A 24,920-nucleotide genomic window follows, 5' to 3' on the forward strand; every position below is an offset into this window, starting at 1 on the left:
GAAAATCCCTGATACAGATTTTTGGGAATCTAGAAAGTCATGAACCTGTGGAGGGCTATGCCATGTCCAGTAAAGACCTGGGGAAGCTATCAACTCTCACTTCTTACTGATCTTGAGGACGCTAGCAGGAAGTGAAGGCTAAGGCAAATTATAATGTCCTGTTAAAGCATGAAACATCTCTTCAACACACCTGGAAGGCTTACTGGTTCAAGACATTTAAGAAAATATCTATCCAGTTTCTAGATGAACGTTAAGCCAAGTGTCTCCGTATGACAAAGAATACAGACTATAGAATTAGCCCGTGAAAGTCACTAAACAAACAAACAGACAAACACTAAGACCAATAAAAGAAGAACAAAGACCAGTAACAACACATCCCAGGGGAGATCTGTTTTGAGAGTTGCCATTTTACATTTTTAAACTGTTGCCACATAACATTATTTTGTAGACATCTGTTTTCTACAAAAAGTATGGAACAAAAAAATTTAGCAAATTATGGTCCATACAAAGAAAAAGGATAGAAACTGTCCACAATGAAGCTCAAACTTTGGACTTACTAGACGAAGACTTTAAATCAGTCATTTTAAATATGTTCAAAAAATTAAAGAAAACCATGTCTAAAGACTTGATGTATGACAATGATGTCTCAACAAAAAGAGAATAATTATTATAGAAATGTAAATTATGTATCTAAGGAAATAGGAATTCTAGAGTTGAAAAAATATAACGATAAACATAAAAATTTCACTTAAAGGGCTTCACAGTAGGTTTAACCTTATAGGAGACACAGGGAACATGAAGAGAGGTTATTGAGATTATGCAGTCTAAAAAACATTACATAAAAGTAATGAATAAAATGTAGTTAAATAGGAATAGAGCCACAGATACCTGCAGGACTCTATCCTGCCTACAAGTCTACGTATAATAATAGTTCTAGAATAAGAGGAAGAAGAGAGAGGGTCAAAAATAATATTTGAAAAAATAATGTCCAAAACCTTCTCTGATATGATGAAAAACTTTAATTTGTATATTCAATAACCTCACAAAATTTTGAGTAAGATAAACTGAAAGAGGTCCACACATAATAAAATTGTTGAAAGTCAGACATAAACAGTGAATCAATGTGCTGAAAGCAAAGGAATGCCAATCAAGCATTCTATGTCAAGCAAAACTGTCCTTTAAAAAATGGAGAAATCAATGTGTTCTTGGATAAACAAAATCAGAAAATCTGTCAATAGCACACTTACCCTACGAGAAACACTTGAGGAAGTTCTGTAGACTGAAATCGAAATACATAAGATGGTAATTAGAATCCACAAAGAAAAAATAAGCTAACATCAATAAAGGTGACTTCATAGGTAAATATATCTACAAGTGTTTTTGTATATTTTTTTTCTTCTCCTTTCTGATTTATTAGATACTAATAAAGCAGTACTTAGAGGTAAATTTATAGCTGTTAATGACTATATTAATAAAAAAGATTTCAAATCAATAACCTTCATCTCTATCTAAAAAAAATAGAAAAAGAAGAGCAAACTGAACTCAAAGGAATCTGAAGGAAGGAAATAAGAAAGATTAGAGTGGAAATATAATACCAAAAAGAAAATCAGTAGAAAGAAATCAATAAAACACAAGCCTTGTTATTTAGAAAGACAGATGAAATTGAAAAATCTTTAGTTAGACTATTAAGGGGAAAAAAAGGAAAAATATTACTAATACCAATAATAAAATAAACCAGTATATTATCAATCTTACAACTATACCATGAATTGTAAGGGAATATAGGCTTCCCTGATAGTTCAGTTGGTAAAGAATCCATCTGCAATGCAGGAGACCCCAGTTCAATTCCTGGGTTGGGAAGCTCCCCAACCAGCTTGGAGAGCTGGACAAGGGAACAGCTTACCCACTCCAGTATTGTAGCCTGGAGAATACCATGGTCTGTATAGTCCATGGGGTTGCAAAGAGTCAGACATGACTGAGCAACTTTAACATTCATAAGGGAATACTATGGGCAGTCATACACTGAAAAAAATAGATAACCTAGATACAATAATACCAAGTGCTAATGGTGATGAAAAACTTTCAGAACTCTTATTTGTTGCCGGCGTGAATGCAACCAAACTGGAAGATGATTTGGCAATATTTTTAAAGGTAAACATGATCACTCACCTAGAGCCAGACATCCTGAAATGGGAAGTCAAGTGGGCCTTAGGAAACATCACTATGAACAAAGCTAGTGGAGGTGATGGAATTGCAGTTGAGCTATTTCAAATCCTAAAAGATGGTGCTGTGAAAGCATGTGCTGTGATGTGCTGCACTCAATATGCCAGCAAATTTGGAAAACTCAGCAGTGGCCACAGGACTGGAAAAGGTCTGTGTTCATTCCAATCCCAAAGAAAGGCAATGCCAGAGAATGCTCAAACTACCACACAATTGCACTCATCTCACACGCTAGCAAAGTAATGCTCAAAATTCTCTAAGCCAGGCTTCAACAGTACGAGAACCGTGAACTTCCAGATGTTCAAGCTGGTTTTAGAAAAGGGAGAGGAACCAGAGATCAGATTGGCAACAGCCATTGAATCATTGAAAAATCAAGAGAGTTCCAGAAAAACATTTATTTCTGCTTTATTGATTATGGGAAAGCCCTTGACTGTGTGGATCACCACACACTGGGGAAAATTCTGAAAGAGATGGGAATACCAGACCACCTTACCTGCCTCCTGAGAAATCTGTATGCAGATCAGGAAGCAACAGTTAGAACTGGACATGGAACAACAAACTGGTTCCAAATCAGGAAAGGAATTTGTCAAGGCTGTATATTGTCACCCTGCTTGTTTAACTTATATGCAGAGTACATCATAAGTGCCGGGCTGGATAAAGCACAAGCTGGAATCAAGGTTTCTGGGGAAATATCAATAACCTCAGATAGGCAGATGACACCACCCTTAAGGCAGAAAGTGAAGAAGAACTAAAGAACCTCTTGATGAAAGTGAAATAGGAGTGAAAAAGCTGGCTTAAAACTCAACATTCAGAAAACTAAGATCATGACATCCGGTCCCATCACTTCATGGCAAATAGATGGGGAAACAATGGAAACAGTGAAAAACTGGATTTTCTTTGGCTTCAGAATCACTGCAGCCATAAAATTAAAAGATGCCTTCTCCTTGGAAGAAAAGCTATGACCAACCTAGAAAGCATATTAAAAAGCAGAGACGAGATTTTGCCGACAAAGGTCTGTCTAGTCAAAGCCATAGCTTTTCCAGTAGTCATGCATGAATGTGCAAGTTGGACTGTAAAGAATGCTGAGTGCTGAAGAATTGATGCTTTTGAACTCTGGTTTTGAGAAGACTCTTGAGAGTACCTTGGACTTCAGGGAGATCAAACCAGTCAATTCTAAAGGAAATCAGCTCTGAATATTCATTGGAAGTACTGATGCTTAAGGTGAAACTCCAATACTTTGTCCATCTGATGGGAAGAACTGACTCATTAGAAAAGACCCTAATGCTGGGAAGGGTGAAGGCAGGAGGAGAAGGGGATGAGAGGATGAGATGGTTGGATGGCATCACCGACTAGGTGGACATGAGTTTGAGTAAGCTCCAGGAGTAAATGATGGACAGAGAAGCCTGGCGTGCTGCAGTCCATGGGGTCACAAAGAATCAGACACGACTGAGGAACTGAACTGAACTGATGCTGAATAAAAAAGCCCTTGTCACATTATTGCCACATTATTGAAAAGACCAAGCTAGAGAAACAGACAATAGAGCAGTTGTTGCCAGGAATTATGGGTCAGAGGGAGGGTGAGTGTAGAAGGATAGTGTCAGAGAGCTTTCTGTAAGATGTTATGGAAAAATACAAATGAAGCTTTTGGCTAACCCAATATAAATTTTCTATATCCAGACTGTAGTAGTAATTACATGAATCTGTATATAAGCATTAAAATTCATATAACTGTACACCAAAAGAAAAAAATGTTGACTTTACTGTATGATAATTTAAACATGAAATAATAGGATTATATTGGAAAAAGGCATAAATCAGTCCATCAGAAATTATGGAGATGCTTTTGTTGAGGGAGATAACTTTTGCTACTTAAACTATATCATGGGAAATTCAAATATGGAAATATGATGATTAGTGAAAATGAGAAGAGAAAAATGAGATGATTGAGACCCTGTATTAGCTTCATGGACTTGAATTTCTCTCATATAAAATATAGTGAGCAATTGCTAAATTGCTACTTTGGTAATTGTGTTATTGATATAATCAGAATCAGATCCAATTGTATTTCAGAGTTTGTCTACATATAAAATCTAGATTATATAAAAGTGTTTTTTCCTAGGGGTAAGTAAGTAAAGTCAAGAGCTTCTTTTTTTATATTTTTATGATCATGTGGGCATAGGTATTTTTTGAAGCAATAAAAAATTAAAATGTTAAAATTCTCATTGGATATAGAGGAAAGATCTGGTTTTAGTTATAAAGAACTTAGCAGATGTCCCTGTAAATGTTTTCCCTTAGTAGAATGAATTTTGCAATATATACTTTTGGATATCATAGTCGGCAAAGAGAATGCTACATTAATGACAGATGCACTTTTTAAAGTATTAGGTATGCAATAATTTTTAAAACTATTTATTATAAATATAGCTTCAAATGTTTGTATCAACTTTAATATAAATCTATAAATATTATTCTTTAAGAGATTATAGGAGTTGAATTGAAATAGAATGTATTATTTAACCAATGGCAAGTGAAGTAGAATGATAAAATCCCACTTTAACATTGACTCTTTTAGCCATTTTTGTATCAATTTTATGACAGACACATCATCCAAAATATTGTATGTCTATGAAAAGCAAATGGGTTAAGATAATTCTTTTTTGCTTATTTATTTTGTCCCTCTTGCATCCAGAGTTTATTTTAGGGCATATATATGATAATATAAGAAATGACTCCTTGGCTTCATATCCATAATAATGAAATTTCTCTTTAGATTCTCTTTAGAAACTTGCTTTGTAACCATGAGTGGAAACATTTGATGTGTCACCAGTTTCATTGTTCTGAACTGTTTATATCTCAGCAGGAATAATGACATGAATAGTTTGACTATTGAGATGTTTGACTATTGAGATGTGAAATCAGAGTGAATACTTGTCAAGGTTTTTTTTCAGCAAAATTAAATGTTGCTAATTTAAAATGGGTCAGAGTAATATTTTTCTGTATTTTGTTCATTGCATAATTTAAATTTAGATCATTTGATATACATTCTTACAATTGGCTCATTTCTGGATCATTAAGCTCTACCATCAAATAATATTTATTAGACTTCTGGATGCTCATAGATCCAGAATGATTGTTATACCATACAGTTAAGGAAATAGCATACACTCTTCTTTAATAAAAACATAATTCTTCAGCCAAACAAATATTTTTATGTAACAAATACTTTTATCTAACAAACACAAGCACGGCATTTCTTCATTATTCCAATCTATTTGTTTCACTTCTCCCTGCCATTTCTAATTCTAAAAATCTAATACAATTTTAAAGATACTTTTGAATCATTAGCAAACTGGTTAAGAAATATATTGCACATCACACTTTGATGATATCCTTTATATTAACTGCTTTCAGATTTACTTCAGTGTGGCCAAATAAGAGAATATAAAATACTCAAAGAGATTAAATGGTCAAATGTTAATTCCCACTCAGAATGACATATGCTTATATGTGACACTCATTTGACTCAATTCTTAGCTAAGAGTTTGGTTAACAAAAAAATGTATGTTATCCTAGTCAATGCTTTTGTTGCTGTTACTGTTGCTAAATCTATTTTCCTCACAGACTGTGTAATAGCTCTTTTGTTATTCACTAGTGGGGTCACCAGATGGCACACAGAATAAAGCAAATTTTGTGACTCTAACTCAATTTTGTTCATTTTTGGTTGTTAAATTTGGAAAAGAAGATTGAAACTAATATTTCAATATAGCTACCGTGCACCATGTATCAAGCCATGTTTATTCTGTCCTCCGTTGATAACAAACAGAATTATTTTTTTCTAATGAATTGAAAGTTAATTATTTACAGATCAGTCTTCAATATCTTACCTAGAGAAAGCTTGAGGATATTTCTCAAATTGGTTATTGAATATTTGATATATCCATAATAAAATTTCTAATAAACTGTTAAGAAGATTGAAACTAATATTTCAATATAGCTACCTACATCATGTATCAAGCCATATTTATTCTGTCCTCCATTGATAACAAACAGAAGTTAAATATTTTTTTCTAATGAATTGAAGGTTAATTATTTACAGATCAGTCTTCAATATCTTACCTAGAGAAAGCTGGAGGATACTTCTCAAATTGGCTATTGAATATTTGATATATCCATAATAAAATTTCTAATAAACTGTTACTCTTCAGTTACCAAGACAAAATTGTTTCCCTGCATGTTAAGTCACTTCGATTGTCTCCAACTCTTTGTGACCCCATGGACTGTAGCCCGTCAGGCTCCTCTGTCCATGGGCATTCTCCAGGCAAGGATACTGGAGTGGGTTGCCATGCCCTTCTCCAGGATGAAGACAGTTAACCTTACCTATTTAATGGGATCGTATGTATATTCATTTATTTCCATATTTGTCTCCAAGTGCTCCAGATGCTCTTTGCTTTTATTCTCTAAAGGGATTTTTTTTTTTTTTTAATTTTTGTTGATATTCACTTCACAGGAAACTGAGTATGTCTGTCAAGTCTTCTTCCTGACAAAGTAGGAAAAAGAAAAGTTGACCTTTTAGGGTGAAAAGTTTATGGTTTCTGTAACTGGGAATTACTTTGCAACTTTGTGTTCCAGGTTTACTCTATTTAAAAGTTCTTTGACATTTCAGATGGCTATTAAACTTGAATTATAGCTCATTGTCTGAAATTATTTCTTTTTAGGTAAACAGGATTATAAAAAAACCAAACCTATTTTACGAGCAACTAAATTAAAAGCAGAAGCAAAGAAAACAGCAATTGGCATAAAGGTACCTATATTTGATAACTTTAAAATTTGATATATTGCCTGCCACTTCATTTCTAAAATGGATTGCATAAATGTTGAATTCTAAATGTTTTATGACATTTCAAAATCTAAGTCAAATGCCAGAATTAGAGGCTTTTGAAAAGAATTTACTTAATGAGAAACATCCTTAGATTTTATCAGATCTTAGATTAAGACCCAATATCACTTAAGAGAACCAGTTACACTTAAAGTTGCAACTTACTTTTTCTGTAGCTTCTGTTTCACTTCAGTGCTATATGTGGCCTGGATCAAAAACTTTTCTCATTTGCAGAAAATTTCATTTTATGGTGGTTTATATTTTAATTATAATTGTGTATACTTAGATCACTAAAATACATAATTTTGCTCATGTGTTAGTTGTCAGTACTCTCGATGATGAAATTCTAATGATGTTCCCAGACATGTTCTTTTAAAAAACCAGTGTTTTAACTGCTTAAGAAGGATAAAAGCTATTGAGAATGATGTTAACAGATAATCCAATGTGCTATCACAATGAAGTTCAACAAAATTACATTTACATTATTACTCATGTCAACTCTGCCAAGTATTTAGAGTAAAATTAAACTATAAATAGAAAAATTATTTTGGTGGCTCCACTGTCAAATGTGTAAAATTAAAGTGGCTAGTACATATATTTTATTTAAATATTAAAATGTTAAAAGGAGATTTTGGTTTTTATCTGGCAGATGAAAAATCAATTTTTCTAAGTTATAGCTTATAGCAAATGCCAAGGTATTACTACCAAGCTGTAACAGCTGTTGAACTGCCAGATGATATATTTGGTTGTCTTCCAGAATTTGCTATTATGATCACAAAACACTGCCTTCTTTTTACTCCTGATTGCTGATTTTGATCAAGCATTGCCGTGTGCTGTGGTATGTTTTCACAATACAATCTCCTCACTTAGTTCTGTGTGTAGGTTTTTAACGAAAAAAAAAAAAAAAAAGGGAATCACCTTTTTGTTTAAAAGAGAGATGATTAATCTTTTGAAGTTTTCTCCTAATTTCACATGAAATTTCATTCATCTTTAAACTTATTTCTATGATGTAAACTTTCTAAAACCAGTGCTTATTTCCTTATTTCGCAGTTAGTTACCTGATGATTGTCTTTTGTAGTTAGAGCATTGTCTTGTCATTTTCCAGGAAAGCTGTGTGTCATTTGCTTTTATCTTTCACAATACAGTACTTTGCTTTTGTTTTGTCAGAAAAATATTGAGGTAGCACACTCTCCTTGTGGCACAATATAATGAGAAACTATAAATAAGAATTTGAAAAGCAGTGCAGCCGTGCATTTATTGATGTATACCACTTTCCCATGCACTTCCTTTTTCCTTTGCTCTTATAATTTTTGCTATGGTTTTACTCGGAGGAAATAACCATATTTCTAGTTTAAGTCTAGTTTACAGTGCAGTCATTTAATGTACTTTTTCAAAACAATGTAGGATTTATCTTATATGAGAAAAAAATTGTTCTTAGATTTCATTTATGATTTAAAGCATGTACAGAAAAGTTTTTGACCTCAGAAATGTAGCTCCTTTTTAATAAACTAGCATACCATTTGATTTGTAACCCTGTGAAAAACAAAAACCTTAGCCTTAAACATTGTTTACTTTGCTTGAACATTTATGTGAAATGCCCATTAAAATGATAGGGAACTTTTTGGAATCAGAACCATGGAGGTGTTTTACATTTCAAATCTAGCATACTAATTAGCTTGCCCTGTCAAACTTTGATTGCCTTGTCATTTTAGCATAGTATTTTAAATAACGAAGTTTCTTTCAGGATTGCCATTTAATGCTATTTAATTTCCCCAGTGAGTGATTTTATCCATACTGATAATGTCAGAGAAGCAACCAAGGACTAACGAACATCAGACATGTTTGACTCTTAACCTAGTTAATACAGGATGACCGTAATGTTATCTTTTATCACTTGACTACTTAGTTTTTAGAGGGAGTCATAGTTATGCTCTTCAAATAATTTAAATCTATAGAAAATATGAACAACTGCATGGAATAGAAAAATAAGAGCAATGATAAAATTGAACACAGAATAAAGAGACCTAGAATCACTTGCTTCTTTCCTCTACTGTTAATAATGATGCAGAGTCTAAGATAGCACATTTGTAAAATGGATTTTATGCCATTTACCTCACAGAATAGTTGGGAGAGTTAAATAATACAATGATACAATGAAAACACTTAAAATAAATATGTGTTTGAAGTAGCCATTACTGGTTTGCATAAATAAGACTTTGCTTGGGTGCTTGTCCTTGGCCTAAAGATCCCCTCCTTCAACTAAGTCTGTCTTGTGTGACTGTACTACATGTTACCAAGTGTTCATGGTTTTGTTGTGAAGATATTATTGTGGATGTTATTGCAGTAAAGTTTGCAAAGCAGTCTATAATTTTAATATATACCTTACATATGAATTATATAAATCTGACTCAATCCTTCATTATTTATTTAGAAATTGTGTTACCATATTGTAGAACCTGTGAAGGGAAAGAAAAGACATAATGATTTTGGAGGAATTTTTGCAAGAAACCACTTCCAGATTTCAGTAGCATCTAAAATCAACAGTATTGATTGAGGAATCATGGATATGAGATAGAAAAATTGCAAAATAGGGGACCTTACCCTCAGGGGCTTCCAGTGCTTTTTAATAAATGAATGTTTAGCAACAGAAAAATTCAAGGAACAATAATGATTCAGAATAAGACATGAATATGACTGCTTCAAAATGTGGAATTAATTTCTTGAGAAGCTATTTTTGGTTCCTGTCTCTTACCAATGTAAACAAAATAATTTATGACCCAGTAAAGTGTATCACCTAAAAAATATTTGTACAACTAATATTTGCTATTTGGTTGCTGTTCAATGTGAAAACTTTCTTCAAGAATTGCAAATTAGTAAAAAAAAAAAAATTTAGAATACAAATACCTGTTTCCTAGTATTTATAAGGAAAAAATAGTCTATATTTAGTAGTTTATTAAGTTTATCTGAGGAAATAATTATGATAAAATAATAAGGATCAAAATTTGATTCATTTGTTTTATAAATGACATATTCAAATGTCAACCAGATATTGCTAACATGAGCCACCTGGAATTATTATTTTTGTCCTTTTTTGTTATTTCTGATCTAAAGCTAACAATGGCCAAGGGCGGGGAGAGTCATAAATGTCTTAGGGATATAAGTTATGATTAGCATAACTAGCATTCTGAAGGCAGTATTTTCCAATTTTACCACGGTTTTAACCTTCCAAACATGCAGTCCCCACAGTAATAATCTCTTTAACAGAAAAGGGACATTTTGACAAAAACTATTTGCTGTACCTCCTCATCCAACACGTCTTTAGCCTCACGTGCATACCATAGTATAGTGAATAGACTGAAATGAATGAATAGATCCTCTGAAGTTGTGTTCTATAAATGTTCTCTACTTTCTACCCTTAAACCTCTTTTTTATGCCTCTGGATATTCTAAAAATGTACAAGGAAGGTGAAACAGTGTTGCTTGAAAGGATAAGAAGGAGTTGAAAAGCAGCAGTTAGAGGTGATCATCGGTGGGAATGAGGACCACGGCCTCCAGTGGAGAGCAGAAACTTGATTCTAGTGTTAGGCCGATGTGGACGGTGACTGCTGTGGGACAGCTTTGTCGTCCACGACACGGGACAGATGGAGTTTGCAGTTGTGTGTCCCTTGCTTATTACATCCTCTTAAATTAGTAGCTGTGTGACCAGATGGGTCTGGGAGCACCGCTGTGGGTGCAAGAAAGTAAATGGAACCTGTCTGCTGCTGCCCTGCCCTTTTGAGATGCCAAAGTATTCCAACTGCAACAGAGGAAAATTCACGTTGATCTGACATTATATTGATAGGGTAATTTTTGTTTTGTTTCGATTTCATTAAAGTAGATTTAGAAATCAAATCTTACAAAAATAGTTGACACTGAATCTTTCAACCCCGTGATTTTCATTAATATTTACTTTTAAAGTTTTCAGATCCAAAAAAAATGTAATTATAAAGCTAAAAATCTATATAAAATATCCACTTGTAATTTCAAAATTCAGGTAAAGATGACATGTTTATTATAAACCAAATTGATTTTATTGTCTTTAAAATTTTATTAAGTGGCATTTGAAAGCTACATTTGTATTAAGTGCAAATAAATTGTTTCTCCATAAAATAGTGTCAGGAAGGTGTGTGATGTGAAAGTGAAAATTAGAAGGGATATTTAAGCCCTTTAGGGTACTGTACTGGCACAGTTTGGTCTTTTTTCTGTTTAGCCAAGTGATGTGCTAACATTGAGAAAATTCCTTCATGGTGTGTCTATGTATCAATACAAAAAGTTTATAGATTTTCTAAAAACCAATATGATTTTGCTGTGGTATATGTGGTAAACTTCTTGGCTATTATTTCAACATAATCAATATAATCTGCATCAGATCACTAAATGATGTACCCAGGACCATCTTTCATAGTTGTGATAATTCTATCATATCATATCACGCTTCATGATCCAAGAGTGTTCAGTTTCGTTCTGCCACGTTGTAAACTCTAGAATTTAGAAGTTAAAAATAAGAGTTTTAACAAAATAATATTTAATAAGGATGTCTGTGGGCTTCCCAGGTGGCACTAGCGCAGAGACATAATCTAGAAACTTGTTCTAGTTGTTTCCTCCCATTAGAGAAGGAGTGATCATTTTAGAGTCTGTGTCCAAATGCTATAATAATAATAAATGTGTTGAAGCAAGAAATACAGAGCAAGATAAACTGTGTAGGTACAAACTATACTGCTTGCATCCAACAGTTTGATATCTAAACTATGAAAATATATTAAAATTATAAATGTTAGTGTTACTATTAGAAAGACACACGCTAAATAAAAGTAATGACAGGTATGAATATATTCATATTATGCCCACTGATGTTATTTAGTCACTAAGTCATGTCTGACTCTTTTGTGACCCCATGGACTGCTAGCCCACCAGGCTCCTCTGTCCGTGGGATTTTCCAGGCCACCAGGAAAGCCCACCCACTGATGTCTTGCCATTATTATAGGTATTGTCAACCACAAAATAAGTTTCTTCGCTTAATGACAAAGTGTTAAACAAAAAGAATGTGATCATTCTAAACTTTTTTTTTTTAATCTCATGAAACTGATAATGTTAACCAATCTCATTTCATGAATTTCAAATTTGCTTTTTTTTTTTTTTCCTTCCTCAGGAAGTTGGCCTTGTGCTGGCAGCTATATTGGCCCTCCTGCTGGCTTTCTATGCTTTCTTTTATCTCAGACTGTCCTCAGATGTTGACCCTGATCTGGAACCAGATGAAGATTAGTTGAGCAGCAATCAATACATGAAAAGGAAATAATTTTTTAAAAGCACCTCTAGGGACCAATACTTTCTGAAGTACTGAGACAGCAAGATCTTGAATTTTTTTCTGCTGGTATTTTCAGTTTGCAGAAATATCTTTTTAAGTAGTTGCGTAGGATATCAAGAAAAGAACCTTTCCTAGCAATGTTGTATAATATGTGTGCTACTAGATACTCTTATAAATCTTTCTACTTTGACAGGCAACCTATTCATGGTACATTTTGATAAAATGGGAAACAGATCCTAAATTCTTCGGATGTCTTAGGCAATTTATGTGTATAACTCCATTACTTGCAGATTACCAAATCTATTTTGTTCCGTATACATCATGAGTAGAAGTATATATCCTCATTTCCAGAAGCATTCTCTAGTCACATTCAGCGCCTAAAAGGGAATGAAAAGTCATGGGAAATTTTTCATTTTACAAAGAAGCCCCGCTTTCTTTCCAGACGTATTTTATATCATTAGAGAGACTATCTGCACATACATCTACAGTAATCTTTTTCTTTCTTTGCCAACTGTTCACTGCACATGTGCTCCATCAGAAATGGCACCTGGATGACAGAAGCTCAAAGAGTCACATATGTCTCTAAAATAGAGTTCCTTTCCTCTTGGGCTGTCTGAACTGGTGTAAATAGAAAGTTCAGTTGATCTTGATTTTAATTAACTTATTACTCTACTAATATAAACTTGGAATCCTTTTTTAATTATGTTGTTCTGGCTGCTTGCTGTATCAGTTTGCCCCTCTTGTTAGGGAGTAACAATCTGTCATCTAATTGTGCAGTCTTTTTCACACAACAGTAATAGCAGAAGACCTACCTACTCAGAAACACTTTCTTGGGTTGCTCATATCTGAACAATGCAAACTTGTTTTACAAAATTTTGCTTTGCCTCTTGGGAATTAAATTAATTAAGACTCTTTTGTGAAAAGTAATAGAAGAAAATATGTGTCTTATATTACCTGCATATGGAGTTTTTTGTTTATATGATTTTTCAAAGTATTTTACATTTGTTGGGTTATAATGACTAATGTATTCAATATTTTTTACTGGTAATCAATTTTTAAAATATTTTTACAGCACACAAATACATTAAGCTTAGAAAATGGAAAAGTATGTGTCCACACCGGAGTCACTAGTTACTACCTTATACAAATATGTATAGAAAATGAATAGTTTGCAACATGTTCATAGGGTGATTTATAGTGTATTTATAAAGAGTAAATAAAATGTTAAGATTGTTTCCATACTCACCAAGAGAACAAAGTTTTGATAAATATCTTTGAGACTTTTGCGGATAGTTGAAAGTGGCTATATAGCATTTTGTTCTATAGAATTTTTTCAAGTAGTATAATTTATTTCATCAGCGTGAAAACAGCCAAAAGATCCAGTATCCTCAGAGATCCTTTATGTCAAACAGCTGAGGGCAGAATTTAGCCAATGGTATTTACTGGATTCTTCCCCTTGAAATCACAAACTTAAGAGACAGACCAAGAGTTCCTATATACTCACCATAGTGGACCAATCCAAGTGGCATTTTTAGGAAAGGTTGCAGCATTTAATGCCATGTGGTATGTCTGTTTGTGAAGTGGGTGGCAAGGGAATATCCAAGCTGGCATTTTGGATATGATGGGTCTTTTACTTTCCTGAGTGACATGCCACATGTCAAGAAATACTGTTTTCCCTTACTCCTATCACATTTACGTGAACAATTTTCATTTAGTTATTTTCCCTCCCATCTGGTGCTAAATGCAGTCCTATTAAATAAAGATTATTTCTAATTTCAGTGGTAATTTAAATGCAAGGATATGTAATACTTGTTTATTAGATACCTATCCAAGTGAGAGATAACAGAATTTATAGTATTTAAAATACATGATTATACTCTTAGAAATGTTTGAAAATTCATTCCCCTGAAAAAATAATTTATTATCCTGTTCTACCGTTGAGGTATTCCTTGGGAGAAAATGTTGTTTTTGACAGTAATGAATATTAGGCTAAGCACAGTATGATTATAGACAAATTTCATTATATAGTTTTACCAATACTCTGAGTCTATGGCTAGTCTGTTTGTATGACTGATTGACTTATGGTAAGTTCTAAGAGCTAAATTCTGATTTTAATAAATAGCAGGTAAAGTGAGACAGTGTATGTTTACAAAACACTATTTTCGTGAAGTCCACATTTGTCAAACTCACCTTAGTTAGAAAGCAGCAGTTTTTTATAGAGAAATCCCAGGTTGAAGTCTAGTTTGAATCTTTGAAGGCAGAGGTGTTATCCGGCCTACAGCTTCAGGGCACTACACTTTTGAATAGTGAGGGGTATTTGGTGTAAGTCTGAGACTGGCACCAGACAAATTTTAGGAGTGGGTTTTTCCCCTGCAATAATTCATCACTCAGAGCAATTCAGAAGACAAAAACAGAAAAATGTAATTACTTTTCAGAATGTTTGAATCTGTTTAACATGCTGTTTCTGCAGGAAAAAATAATTTCAACTAATGCAGCTGGACTTAACGTACAACCTAGGAAATATTGTGAATGAAGTGAAAATGGTTACTGCATCTTACCTTGCATGCAAAATAAAGAAAATGTAAATTCATCTGAGAAGAGATGTAAAACTATTACCTCATATAGAATTTCTTTTGAAACAAATGTACTAAAAGCCTATTTTAGTACTAGTGTGAGGTTTGTTGTTTTAAGGTGACAAAATACTTGAAGATTTTCTAATCTTTTTCAGTTTTTCATAAAATAGAAATATTTCCATCTCAACTGATGATTACAAAGTCCTGAGAATATATTCTTATTCATTTCTGTAATTTCAGTAGTGTAGTGATCTGCGTATATTTAATAAATGCATGTTAAAATTAATCTCTTTTAGTCTTCTCAGAGCCTGGTGCAGTTTTGGCATGTGATATATGGTTTAAAATTATTTGCATTTAATAAATAAAACTTAAAATCACAATATTTTTCAACTCAGCATTTAGCATTTATGATCTTTGCTTGTATTGGGGCACATATACATTTAATCCTGGTTTTCTTAAAGATCAAAACAACTAGCATTAGATCTATTGTAAAACAGAAATATTGCTCTTTTCCAGGAATACATTATTCTGATCTTAAGCATCGTTCAAAACCATATTCGTTGTTATAAGTTAACATAGTCTAAATCTTCACTCTTACTGAAAATAAAACTAAATTTTCATTATAATGCTTATATTTATGTGAAAATGAAGATGCTTTATTTTTCCAGATTCTGAAATTATATAGTCGTGATAATTCAGTAGATCAAGTTATACTTTAGATAAGCTTCGGAAATAAACTTCTAGAAATTGAACAGATTTTAAATGTTAATGTATTTCATCTATAAATAAGGTTATTGAGCCAGAGGCTATCTAAGATAAGCTTTTATTTTCTTGTTACCAACAGTTAGGCTTCTTTCCACTTACCTGAGGCTTCTCTGGGGAGATTCACACCTTCTCCCTTGGCAGCACTGCCTTCTTTTATTAGAATTGCTCCAGTGCAGTCTGGTGAGGATGTTTGCTAGATTTTGTTCCACTGACACCTTATCTAAAATCAGTACAACCTACAGAAAATATCGTAGCAGATAAATCCAGTGCCTACAGAAACACTTTGCTATTTTGTATAGGTTTTAGCTACACAGGTAAATGTAGAGGGAACAGGGAGAGTTGCTTAAAGAACTGTACCAGTGTGGAAATATCTATAGTGGGTTGGTAAATGTATTTAAAACAATTGAACTGCTGTCATATTCAGCATTGTGCCTCCTTGTTAAACAAAAAAATTTTTTTATCCCTAGCAGCAGACATGAGATCCTTATTTCAAGAAAAATAAGATACTTTACATGCCAGAAGATTTTTTGATGACAGTACCCCCTCCTATTCTTCATTTTTTAAAACAACAACCAAATTGGTGGGGAGGCAGCCAAAATTTGAGGTACCAATGCCTCTCGAACAGATGTCGCACCATTATTTTTTAGCTCGTTTAGATGAATAAACATGTTAAACTGTGAAGTATTACATTTTAGATTTTTTCATTAAAAAAAGAGACAATCTGTTTACTGTCCTAATTGAGACAACAATCTTTGTGGTTGCCAGTTTTGGCAGTCATAACAATGAACTATAAATATTTGGACCAACCAAGTAAATGGTGGCTATAAAGGCTATAGCATGTGTAAAGTTCTGTTTTCATGGGCACCCATCTTAGTATGGCATTTTTTTTTCTGACTTCTTCAAATACAATTGTTTGTGTAAATTTGAAGTTTCATGGTAAGAAATTGATTTCAATATCTAATTTTGTTCTAGTTTATCATCCTTTTCAGTGTTCAACTATCCATCTGCTTGTAACAAATTGCTTCTGCAGTTGCTCTGTTCAATGTGATAAGGCAAGGTCTTCATTGGCTTGTCTTCTCTGTACATCCTAGGATAATATAAAATTCAGAGGTTTTTTTTTTTCTTTCCTATTCTCATATTTATAAAGTGAGGATAAAGGCATTTTAAAAACTCTTAAATTGCAGCAGTTTTTTTAAAAGAAAGTTTTATAAATAAAACATGACCAAATATAACTCTTGGTATAATGACCAATGATGGAGGTCATAGTCTTAGCCCATATTAGTACACTGTACATAAAACAACAGGTGGACCAAAGAGAAATAACCCAGAATTTTAAAACCTACTTGTTACACTAGCTCCTACACATCTGTGATCAAGATAGTGAGTGCCCTTCTCAGCATCTTATTTGAGTTCTCTTGTTCACTTACTCTATACCGTCTCCCCATCTGCCTCAGTGCTCAATTCTCTGAACATTCCTTCTCTGTTTGTATGAACCTCACTTGTACTTTGTTGTACTTAACTTGGTGTGTACTATATTAACTGCCTCTCATATCTACCATTTTACTTAGAAATATCACTGTTCCTCTCCTTTTTTTTCTATTGTCTTTCTTCTTACCTGCTTTCTTTATCTGTCACTAAACATATGTATTACACAAAACTAGAGAGAAGAGTACAGTGAGCCTCAATCCACCCATCACCTAGTTTCAACAACTACCAATGTTTTGCCACTCTTTTTCATATACTCCACCCATTTTTCTGTAACCTGAGGTATTTTAGAGCAAATCTCAAATATGCTGACATTTTACCTGCAAATATCTCAGTGTGCATTCCTGAAAGTACTTTGGTATTTTTGTTTGTTTTTGTTTTCTGTTAGGTTTTTTTTTCTTTAGTTACTAAGAAGCTAATCAAATTAATCAGTTCCTCATATTGCTTAATACCAAGGCAAGAGTCAAATGTCCTTAATTGTCTCTAAGATATCTATTTAAGATAGGTTTTCAACCAAGATCTGTACTACCTTTGTTTGTATGTCTCCTAAATTCTTATAAAGTTGACCCGTGAACAGCATGGGGACTAATCTGCCTATAACTTATAATCAGCCCTCCATATTCCTGGTTCCTCCACATCTGACGATTCAACCAACCTTAGATCATGTAGTAGTATTTATTATTGAAAAATATCCACATGTAAGTGGGTGCCTGCAGTTCAAACCCATGTTATTCAGGAGTCAACTGTATTCAGCAATAAACCCCTCTTTCTTTCATGCCATTGATTGCTGAAAAAAACAAGTTACTGGTCCTTTTGAATATTCAGCTTTCTAGATTTGGCCTTTTTCATTTTATTATTCATTTTTTCCCTCTAGTTTTCCTGTTTTCTGTAAAATAGAAGTTCAGTTTTAAGTTAGATTAGATCCAGACAATTTTGTTGTTGTCATTTGTTTTTTAATGAGACACATGATATCTGCTTGTCTCACTTATGGCAATGCTGAAATTTGTTACTGGATTCATGTGCTGGTAACCTGATTCCCTCCAAAATAAGGTTTTACCTAAAGCTTTTTAATCCATTCATAATTGTTGCCTAGGTTATTAATATCACTAAGCATTTCAAACTGGTGATTTTCCATCTTAGCATATGTTAAGTGAAATTATTAAAAACAATTTTTACCAATTATTTGGTTAGCTTAAACAGCTTAAAGAAATCCAAATTTCAGAATAATGACTTAGTACTCTTAACTGTGGCCAATGAAGATGTGTCATTGTTGTTCCTGTTATTTTTGTATTATCATTATAAAGGCATAGATTTTACACATGTGATATGATTCAGTCCATTGCAATCTTTGTTCTTTTCAGTACTGAAATGAGAATTATGTTATCATGCTTCATATTATTAAAATCATGAAAGCTTTATGCTTTTACACTATTTTAAGTTATTCTGAGAGTGACAGCCAGTTAGTCAGATTTTAGAAACAACAGGAATAAGGAGTAAATGTGAGGAAAAGTATAATATTTGCAAATTATATGATTGACTAGAAAACTAAGAAAATAAGTTTTATGTAGCATGCTCTTTTAGAAAAATATTTGTGAAAATCAATACTTTTATCTATCTATACAATAATTAGCTAGATATAATAGCATAAAAATACCTTTTACAATTGCAATCAAAACTCTAGAATTATCTGGAAGAAAATCAGCAAAAGTATGAAGAGAATTCACTGGATAAAAGAACATTACAGGGTGACATAATAAAACTTTAAAAAAGGAATTAATAAAAATAGTCTTCTGCTTTGGAAATAGAAAAGAGAAACTTAACCCATCAGATACTAAAGTGTATTATAAAATTATAATACATAAAATAATGTCATTGTCAAGGAAAAGTAGACAAACCAATAGAAAAAGTGCAATGTCCAGAAATAGATCAAAATATGAATATTCATTTAATGTTTCCTATAAGTCATGAGGATAGATTAGTTAGTTATTAAATGCACTAACTGAATATCCATCTGGAAATTAAAAGATGCCTAAACCATGACTTAAAACAAGATTAAGTTCTGATGGAATTTGATTTCTGTGTGAAAATGAAATGACAAAAAGTATTAGAAGAAATTATAGATATTTTTAGAAGCTCTTAGTAGGGAAATTATTTCTGGGCATTGATTCATGAGTCAGAAGCCATAAAGGAAATACTGTGGGTTTATAACACATTAAATTAAAATCTAACACACAAGCCAGTACCCAGTGTTAATTAAAGATGTGAAGAAACAGTCTCTTTAATATAGTGCTTGGGGGAATAGTAATCTCACACACTTTCTGGAAGGGACTTTTGCAATGTACTTTAAAACTTCTTAAATTTGATGTATACTTTAAGCATTCTTCATAATGTCAAAAAAAAAACCAAAGAAACAAAAAATTAAAGCTACCTATATGTCGTTGGTGGCTCAGAGGGTAAAGCGTCTGCCTGCAATGCAGGAGACTCGGGTTTGATCCCTGGGTCAGGAAGTTCCCCTGGAGAAGGAAATGGCAGCCCCCTCCAGTATTCTTGCCTGGAGAATCCCATGGACGGAGGAGCCTGGTAGGGTACAGTCCATGGGGTCGCAAAGAGTTGGACACGACTGAGCGACTTCACTTTCTTTCTTTTCTTTCGTATGTCCAATATAGGAGTCTTTTTAAGTGTCTTGTTACTTCTATAAAATAAAATGTGATGGATTCACTAAAATAGCATGTATTTATACTTAACTGACAGGGAGAGAGGTCAAAAAAGTTATAAATGATTACAAGTGATTGTGATACAGTTCTCTTTTGTTTGAATGTATATATGTCTTGGGCTTCCCTGGTGGGTCAGTAGTTAAGAATCTGCCTGCAATGCGGGAGACACAGGAGACGCCGGTTGGATCCCTGGGTTGGAAAATCCCCTGGCAGAGCCTGGGGGACTGCGGTTCATGGGGTTGCAAAGAGTCGGACACGACCAAAGCCCCTGAGCTCGGAACATGTCTCTGTGCTGTAAATGTGTTTGAGTGTGTTGGAAGAATATTTAGCAAGAATTAAAGAGTATTTCAGAAAAGAACTGATGTTGTAATAGGGAAGAACCTTTTGTATCCTATTACCAGTTAATAACTAAAGATATTGCCTGTAAACTTAAGTTACACTTAATGGCTCATCTCTGGGAATCCTGCCTCCCAGGTAATGAATGTTAAGCTAAATTAACCTTTGTTTCGCTCACGGCTTCCCTGGTGGCTCAGATGGTAAAGAGTCTGCCTGTAATGCAGGAGACCTGGGTTCGATCCCTGGGTTGAGAAGATCGCCTGGAGATGGAATTGGCAACCCGCTCCAGTATTCTTGCCTGGAGAACTCCATGGACAGAAGAGCCTGGTGGGCTACAGTCCATGGGCTCACAAAGAGTCGGACACGACTGAGTGGAAAGATTTTAGCTCAACAAGAAACATCCTGACCAGACCCACCTGTGAATGACTAGAGAGAAGAAGAAATTAACAGATCCCTTCTGGGGGCTGATGAAAAATCAGGAAATATTGCACTTTACTCCTTCCCCTTTTAGTATAAAAGAAGCCTAAATTCTAACTCAGGCAGTGTGGTTCTTTGAGACATGAACCCACCATCTTCTTGGTTTGCTGGCTTTCTAGATAAAGTTGTTATTCCTTGCCCCAACAACTTGAGTCTCCATTATTGGCCTGTCATGTGGCAAGCAGTATGAGCTTAGACTTGATAACAATTTGGGATTTATTCACTTGTTCATTTGAAGAAAATGAACGTTTGCTACATGCCAGAATTGTTTTTGTGCTTGCAACATACCCATAAACATTAAAAGAAAAAACAAACAAAAACAATACTCTTGCTTTCGTGACATATGATCTTCAGAGATGGAGTGGTGATGATTTCATCAAAAGAGTGAAAAGTGTATTCGTACCACAGCTTCCTTATCCATTCATCTGCTGATACACCATGGAATATTACTCAGCCATTAAAAAGAATTCATTTGAACCAGTCCTAATGAGATGGATGAAGCTGGAGCCCATTATACAGAGTGAAGTAAGCCAGAAAGATAAAGAACATTACAGCATACTAACACATATATATGGAATTTAGAAAGGTGATAACGATAACCCTATATGCAAAACAGAAAAAGAGACACAGAAATACGGAACAGACTTTTGAACTTTGTGGGAGAATGTGAGGGTGGGATATTTCAAAAGAACAGCATGTATACTATCTATGGTGAAACAGATCACCAGCCCAGGTGGGATGCACGAGACAAGTGCTCCGGCCTGGTGCACTGGGAAGACCCAGAGGAATCGGGTGGAGAGGGAGGTGGGAGGGGGGATCGGGATTGGGAATACATGTAAATCCATGGCTGATTCATATCAATGTATGACAAAACCCACTGGAAAAAAAAAATAATAATAATAAAAATAAAAAATAAATAAAAAAAAAAGAGTGAAAAGTGTATTCTAAAGTGAGAGAAAACCAATAAAAGAGTATAAAGACATACTAGCATTTGGCCTGTTGCAGCCAAGAGTGGCTGGAGCACAGAGGGCACGAGGTAGATGGAGTGAGAAGGTGATTTATTAATGTCCCTTTGTACTCATTGTCGCCTTCTTTCTTTCATCTGCCTCAAACCATTTCCTTATATTTAATCTTGGAAAACGCCTACCTATCTGTCCTTGAAGACCTCTCTGTTCCCCGACTTTTCTGGCCTTTCCCCTTCCAGTCCCCAACCCTTCCAACTCAAGGCTAGGTGAGGTGATGATTCTCTGTCTTTTAGAGAATTTATTCCATGACAGTTATTCATTTATATAATTCTCCAACTAGACTCTGAGGTCTTTCAGTGAAGATTCTGAGTTTTATTGCTGTATCTCAAATGCCAAGAATGCCTCTAGACCCATGGTTTTTGCCACAGTAAATATTTTTAAATGAATGAATACTACACCCCATCCCCTAGAACAGGGTTTGTCAGTGTTGGCACCATTGGCAGTGTGGGCCAGATAATTCTGTTGTGGGGCCCTGTCCTGAGAAAAGGAGGATGCTCAGCCGTGTACTCTACCCTACATGCACGTCTATGCCAGCAGGACCTCCTCCTGCCATAGTTATTATTGGAGGAGGTTATCAAGAAGATGTGACCACTCGTGGATCCATCAGTTAGACTAGGGCAACCTTGTATTTTCTGTTGTTTTTACTTTTTGAACATGGTTGCTCTGTTATCTGGCGTCTTGTTATTTGGTATATTGATATTCAAAGTTATTAAATCTTGATTATGAATTTTGGCTTTTAGCATTATAGAATGTCTTTGATGTTTTTATGTCTGAGTTCTGCAGTTTTTTTTAATAAAAATGTCACAATTCTTGCAGACTTAGTTTTTTTGATATGTTCTTCCTCTAGCTATAATTTCAACCTTCTGAATCACTGTATGTTAGGTGTGCCCTTTACATAGAATTACAATTGTAGAGTTCAGATTTGTTTTATGAGCCTATTTGGATTTTTTTTGGTAATAGCTGAGTGAAACCCATTCACATTTTTTTAATATTATTATGAACTCTGCAAATAATTTTATAATTTTATTTTACAAATAAATCTAATCTATTGACATATATATGTTTCTATATTTGATGTGTCTTCTAAAAAATTTGGTATTTTGAACATTGGTATTTTTATTTAGAGATTTCACTTATATTCATACATTTTTTAATACACCTAAATACATTTCACAAATAATCTGTTACTCAGTGAACTGTCAAGCTTAATGATATCCTTGATCTTCATCTATTACCTATAAAGCAGTCAATAATCTTAGACTGCTTTCTCCTTAATCTTTCCCTTCATTCATTTCTAGTTGTTTTCTTTCTACTTTTCTAGAGCATATTCTTCTACTCATGCCACTACCCTTTTTGATACTTTATGCTTAAATTTAACTCTAGAATTAAAAATATATGAAATACTCATCAGTTCTTTTGCCAAAATTTTCCATGTTATCTCCTGGTTGAATGAAGCTCAGCCAACTAAGGAAGGGCTCATATGTAAAGTATTCCCTGGATCCATGAACCTTTTAAGTTTTTTTTTTTCCTATTGCTTTTACACTTGGGGCAATATGGTGACTATAAAATACTTGACTTGCAATTTTTTTCCTTCAGTCTCTTCAAAATGTAGCCCCAAATTGCTTTGTTTTTGTTGTTGTTGCTACCCTTGAAAAGCTTAATGGCAGTCTTTCCCAATTTCCTCTCTACGGGCGTAACTTGATCTTATTGCCTGTATACCCTGAATTCTAATTGTTTTTCTAAGATATGTCTCTCCCTCTCTCTCTCTCTCTTTTTTTTTTTTTAAGTTTTCTAGGCACACAGTGGGCACTTTAAAAATGTAAAAATAATATTTTCTTTGTTCTGAAAAGTTTTCTTCGATTATACTTTCACATCAGTCATAGAATGTCTTGTTTTCCTTCTTCAGAGACTTCAACTGTATGTATTTTTGAATTCTCTTTTCACATCTTCCATTTCACCATATTCTCCTTGATCCTTTTACTTAATACTTTATTTCACTTTTATCTTCCTGGTTTTCCTGCTTTCCTTCAAAGTCTCAGTAAATTTTGCTACAATCTATTATATACCTGGGGTACCTTTCAATTTATTCTTATTTGTGAGTCGGGCTTTTTTTTTTCCAGTTTCTTTGCTGAAATCAATCAGCTCCTACTGCATTTTTCCCCATTTTGTCACTGTGGTCTTAAGCTTTAAATTTTCTATTTCTCGTTTATACCTGTATCTACATTTACATCTGCATCTCTATCTACATATCTACATCTAATTTCCAAATGTTTATTTGAGGATTTTTAGTTCAGTTAAAAATTGTGTTAGCGTTCTTCTGATTTTTGGTTTGTTTTTTGTTTGTTTGTTTTTTGGTATGGGATAATTCTTCAGCTGAAGTGTTTTTATTTAAATTTTCTGTTTTCTTCTTCCATTAGCTTTCTATGTAGTTCGCTTGAGTTTTTCTCTATTTCTAGTCATTTTAGGGGTTGAGTCTATAGTCCAAGATCATCTCTTTACAACAACCTGCTGAAGACAGTTTCTTTAATCAATGCTCTCAGTGGTAGGGGAGACAGGCAGGATTGGCATGCCTTATTTCTTTTTCATTTCTGAAAGATCCTCAGTTTTTCTTTTACCTTCTTTCTCATTTCTGCTACTTCCTCATAATCTTTTCTCTACTTTTATGATTCTTTATAGGAAGCTATGCTCTTTTGACACTGCTAACTTCTTCAGTATTACTCATTTTCAGACCTTTCTCCTATACCTGGTACTGTGAAGTGCTAAATACCAGAGCTCAAATGTTGGCACTTAGTATTATTTCCTTTCTCTGGGGTCCATGACTTGTTGATGTGCTCCACTTTAGAAAGTTAAAATGGTGTGTCATTAAAATGGTCTGTCTTAAGCAATCCGGAAGGAAATCAGTCCTGAATATTCATTGGAAGGACTGATGCTGAAGCTGAGACTCCAATACTTTGGCCACCTGATGTGAAGAACTGAGTCACTGGAAAAGACCCTGATACTGGAAAAGATTGTAAAGAGGAAGAGAAGGGGACGACAGAGGATGGGATGGTTGGATGGCATCACTGACTCAGTGGACATGAGTTTGAGCAAGCTCCGGGAGTTGGTG

The 24,920-nt window shown here is 34.0% G+C and overlaps 1 protein-coding gene across 6 annotated transcripts in view; it reads left to right on the forward strand.

Annotated features, from left to right (window-relative positions):
- TRIQK (triple QxxK/R motif containing) overlaps window positions 1-15,394 on the forward strand; it is a 101,907-nt gene extending 86,513 nt beyond the window's left edge. For all 6 annotated transcript variants that reach the window (XM_061123804.1, XM_061123805.1, XM_061123802.1 and 3 more), the window contains 2 exons: window positions 6,936-7,021; window positions 12,284-15,394. In XM_061123804.1, the coding sequence (XP_060979787.1) occupies window positions 6,936-7,021; window positions 12,284-12,397 (200 nt within the window). In that variant the 3' untranslated portion in view covers window positions 12,398-15,394. The remainder of the gene's footprint in view (window positions 1-6,935; window positions 7,022-12,283) is intronic.
- Window positions 15,395-24,920: the final 9,526 nt, after the last annotated feature.

Source organism: Dama dama, chromosome 21 (genome assembly GCF_033118175.1).
Source record: "Dama dama isolate Ldn47 chromosome 21, ASM3311817v1, whole genome shotgun sequence".
In the NCBI taxonomy this organism is placed as follows: Eukaryota; Metazoa; Chordata; class Mammalia; order Artiodactyla; family Cervidae; genus Dama; species Dama dama.